The 4,447-nt window shown below is 41.4% G+C and overlaps 1 protein-coding gene across 1 annotated transcript in view; it reads right to left on the reverse strand.

Annotated features, from left to right (window-relative positions):
- The window catches only part of Tmbim4 (transmembrane BAX inhibitor motif containing 4), an 18,767-nt gene that overhangs the window by 854 nt on the left and 13,466 nt on the right, over nucleotides 1–4,447 (reverse strand). The window contains exon 6 of the mRNA XM_023716271.1: nucleotides 266–405. Within this exon, the coding sequence (XP_023572039.1) occupies nucleotides 266–405 (140 nt within the window). The remainder of the gene's footprint in view (nucleotides 1–265; nucleotides 406–4,447) is intronic.

A 4,447-nucleotide genomic window follows, 5' to 3' on the forward strand; every position in this document is an offset into this window, starting at 1 on the left:
TAGTGATCCTCCTGTCTCAGCCTTTCCAGCACTGGGATTACAGTTCTGGGGCCAGCACAGTGCGCCTCAGGATACTGGGGCTGGCAGGGCATGTGGTACCAGGGACTGAACCCAAGTCCTGTGCTTGCCCGGCAGGCACTTAGACAGCTGTGCTATCTTTTAGCCCTCGTGTGTCTTTTAAAAGTGACTCCTACAGCCTTTTGAGGTTATTAAACTGACATGGCCTGAATTATATTTCAAGTCAGCCATTCCTAAAGCAACTTACCTTCAAGAATCCTGCCAGGCATAAAATACACAGAGCGGCAAACAGCCTATAAAAACAAAAATTTAGTAAGGTAGGATACTCTGTTTTACCAAAAAGAATAGCAACAACAAATGAGGTAGACCCACTCAATATTTTCTTTTCTGGTTTTTTGTTTTTTGTTTTTTTTTGTTTTTTTTTTGGCTGAACCAGGGATTGAACTCAGGCCCTTCTGCTTATCAGGCAAGCACTTATTCTACCGAGCAATCTCCCTGGCCCCAATATTTTCTAAAGAAACAAATTCATTCAAATTTTTGCCAAAGAATAAAGTGTAAGAATTCATAAATACATAATAAACCTTTACAATGTCTGTCCTGCTTTTTAAAAAATAAGACAGTCTGGTATAGTTTCATAGATGCTGGGAGAAGACAGGAGTCTCCTGGGTCTGCGATTTTAAAATAAGTTTATTTCAGCAGTAGCAACAGCCAGAGAATTAGTACTTTTACCAGAGAGCTATCTCCATAGGGTGAGGCTGGGCAGGTCAGGACGTGTCATATGAGCGCAACCTTGAGTTTAGGGAACTGGATCTTTTTCAATAGAGAGCATGCCTGTTCTTTGCTTTAGAGGCAATCACTAGTAGTGTTCAAGGCTATAAAACCCCATTCTGAAAAGGCTGCTGGGGACTGGGCTGTGTAGGAGTTAAGTTGCTAAATGCAGTGCTCTCTGGATGCACTGGAAAGCTTGAATTCACAGCCTCCTAAGACAGGAAAATGCTGCAGGATGGGCTGCTGAATCTCAAAGGATTCAAGGACAGTAAGCTGTCAAACTTAGAGATTGAAGTTCTCTTAATTAGCAAAATTTATTGTTTTGTTCTAACTTAATGCCCTGCTCATTTGGGGGGCCTTTTGCCTCAGCTGTGCGCCCCCCCCCCCACTTCCTGCACACTCCTGAACTATGAAGAAGCCAATACTTGTGATGCAAAAAAGCCCTTGTTTTAGCTCCAGGAGAGTTTTCTCTTCCTGGGTTCCTCAAAAACATATTATCTCATTTATTTAAACCTCAAGAATCCTGTGCCATAATTTGTTTTAACAGACTGGGAGCTCAGGCCAAGTCCTTGATAAAAGTATGTCTTTCACAATACATTCAGGAATATGAGACCCATAAACAACAAAGTGTCTCCCATAAGATGCTGAAGCAGCTCCTCAAGACTCTTGGTAAGAAGAGATTAGGATAGGGCTCATAGAGAACCTTGGCCATGAATCTAATCCTATTATTTACTATAACTGAACACATAAAGTTGCTATATTTGTGTATTATCAGACACTGTGGATAATAAATATTAGAACACACTTTTTTTCCTCCACTACGACTCTGGCAAGCTTATACTCGCTGGTTAAGCATCTGCTCCCCCAGGAATCTAAGTGCACAGTACATAGTAAAAGAGTTGTTTATGCTCACAGATTCTATTTAGTAGATCTCTGATAAGAACTAAACCTATGAGTTCCTGGTTTATGGCAATATTCTCCATAAATACAGCAACAGTTGGGGCTGGAGAGATGGCTCAGTGGTCTAAAGCACCTACTTAGAACAAGCTTAGCAAAGCATCAGGGACCGCGGTTCGATCCCCCAGCACCACATGCCAGCCAGCCGCGCCCCCTGGTGGGCTGAGCTGGCCACACACACACACACCATTCTCTCTCTCTCTCTCTCTCTCTCTCTCTCTCTCTCTCTCTCTAATAAATAAAATTTAAAAAAAAATACAGCAACAGTTGAGTAAAGATTTAAAGATTACCTGCCTTCTCAAGCTGTTACTTCACTAGCACTTCCGTTTCTATTTCACTATTTAAGCACCAATGAAAAAAAGAAAATAAAAACACCTACTTGGAAGGAAAAAAAAAAAAAAAAGCACCAACGAGAGCAAACTTTTCTGAGAATATAGGTAAGAGTAGATGAGAAATGCCATAAGCTTTGCCGTTGTGACTCCTCCACACACAGGACTGGCAAAACCCAACGATATCTTTTCTTTGCTCATTAAGAAACACAGATAAAAAAAATAACATACAGTGATGTGCTGGTAAACTGCCCTTTTCAGGAGGAGCAAAGATAAGCCTATTTAGCGCAGCAGTTTCTGACTACGTCAGGGAATGTCTTAAGCTTTCAATAATTAAACAATAGACTTTCAAGTTTATTCCTGTAAACCTAGCACAAACTGGCTCTCACATGCCAAGGTAAAATGTCATAGTAATCATGTATTGTTCTAAGAGTCAATTCCTTTTGTGACAAAACTACTATAGGATAATAAATAATAATAAATAACAATGGCATTGCAGCTTTGAGCCAATATATGGAACACTTCCACCACTGCATGCTGCTGCCATTCATTTAACATACATTTCTTGAGTCTATGCTATACCCTATAAACGGGTCGGAATAAACAGCCTATAAACCTTTTTATTTTTTTAATTAATGTTATTAAGAAACAAATAGCAATGAGACTATAAACCTTTTTAAAGAAAATCTTTTTGCTCAGTCTTTGTCTCCCTTTGGTACACAGACTCCATGACTTCTGACTTTGAGGTTTCACAGTAATTAGTGCCTTTAAGTTTTGTTTAAAAGTCAATAAAGTGCCACTCTTCAAATTCTGAACCTGCGACATACTCACCAAAATACAATCATTACTGGGATTTTTCCAGAGAGTGATTAGATGACGCTAACTTATAACTGATAGCAAGGAAAGGAATCAGTGGAGAATTATGCCCTATCCTTAAGCAGCAATGACGTGTTGAAGGGTTTTAAATATGCTGTGATCACGTCTGCATTTTAAAAATATTACTCAGTTGCCTGGTGAATAGACTGGAAATTGATAAGACAGAAAAGCTGCTTGCAGTGATACATAAGAGACAATTTTGACAGTGGTCTGCTGCTTATTATAGATACAAGAGTATTCAGACCACTAACACCCTTCCTCCTCAGCCGCTACTATAGTCAGGGCTTGCAAGAGGACAATACAGGACACATAATTTGCAGGATTATTTGATAATAGCCACTAAAGAATTAATTTCAGAAGAGTGCAGGAAATCTGTCCAGACACTAACGGCTGAAAGGATCCCACTGAGGGCCTGGATCTGAGGCCCTGTCCTGCACGAGTCCAGCTGAAGACCTAGAGCCCACAATGCCTGCCCCCACAGGTCCAAATGGAGGCCTGGAGCCCATGGCAATGTTGCACACAGGTCAGCTTCACAGACCTGTGCTGGGAAGGCCCAAAGGCAAGTGGCAGAAGTCTAGAAAGTCTGGGCTACGCAGCACAGATGAAGGATTTGCACTTGCAGGCTGAGTGACTGACACTGGAGCTAAGAGATGGCACTCAGAGACCAGAGCCCCCTCAAAGTGAACCACAGCCATTCTTAGCGACAAGTTCCCCAAACTTCGACGATGAGCACAGCAGCATTCACATCCACACAGCCAGCATGAAAGCTCCTCCAGAACAGGAGAGCCAACAGCTTCCCAACAGCTTCCAAACTTCTTCCGCTCCAGTTCCGCCTCTTGTGCTGCCAGCTTCAACCCTCAGGTGTGCCTCCCACACCCAGCACCATGCTGGTTCGGTTCAGCTGGGTGTTACAAGTTGACTACCCCAAAACAACTAAAATGATGGATTAAAAAGAAAACATAAAACCTTCTCAAAAGCATCTCTGACCAGGTAGAATATCTACCCAAAATCTAGGCAAATGTAGAAATCCAAACCATGGTACTGCTGCTGGGCTTACCTACAACATACAGAATGTGAATGTCAGAAACCATACAGCACCTCCCATCTCTACCCAGAGCCTACAAGAAACGTCATCAAGGCACGAAGTGAAGGTAAAGGGAGGAACATCTCTGAGAAAGCATCACCAGAATCTATCCCTTAACAGATTTGTAATCTCAGCTCACAACCCCTGAGGGAAAATGTTGAGAGCCATAAATTTACTTTCAAGTGGATTCAGTGCAATAGTTTTGCTGCCAGGCAGCAGCAAATCCACGCAAGTATGAAAGAATGGACCCTCAACCTAGGCCTCAACAACAAATAATTGTTAAATACATATTTTAAAAAGTTAAACATACAAGGAAATAAAACATAAGAATTATTGGAAAGGGCCAGTTGTACAAAGCCTTCAGATATATTTGCTGTCAGTACTATGCATAATTGTAATATGAGTTGTATCAATA

The sequence above is a fragment of the Octodon degus genome, unplaced genomic scaffold (assembly GCF_000260255.1).
Source record: "Octodon degus isolate 3935 unplaced genomic scaffold, OctDeg1.0 scaffold00047, whole genome shotgun sequence".
In the NCBI taxonomy this organism is placed as follows: Eukaryota; Metazoa; Chordata; class Mammalia; order Rodentia; family Octodontidae; genus Octodon; species Octodon degus.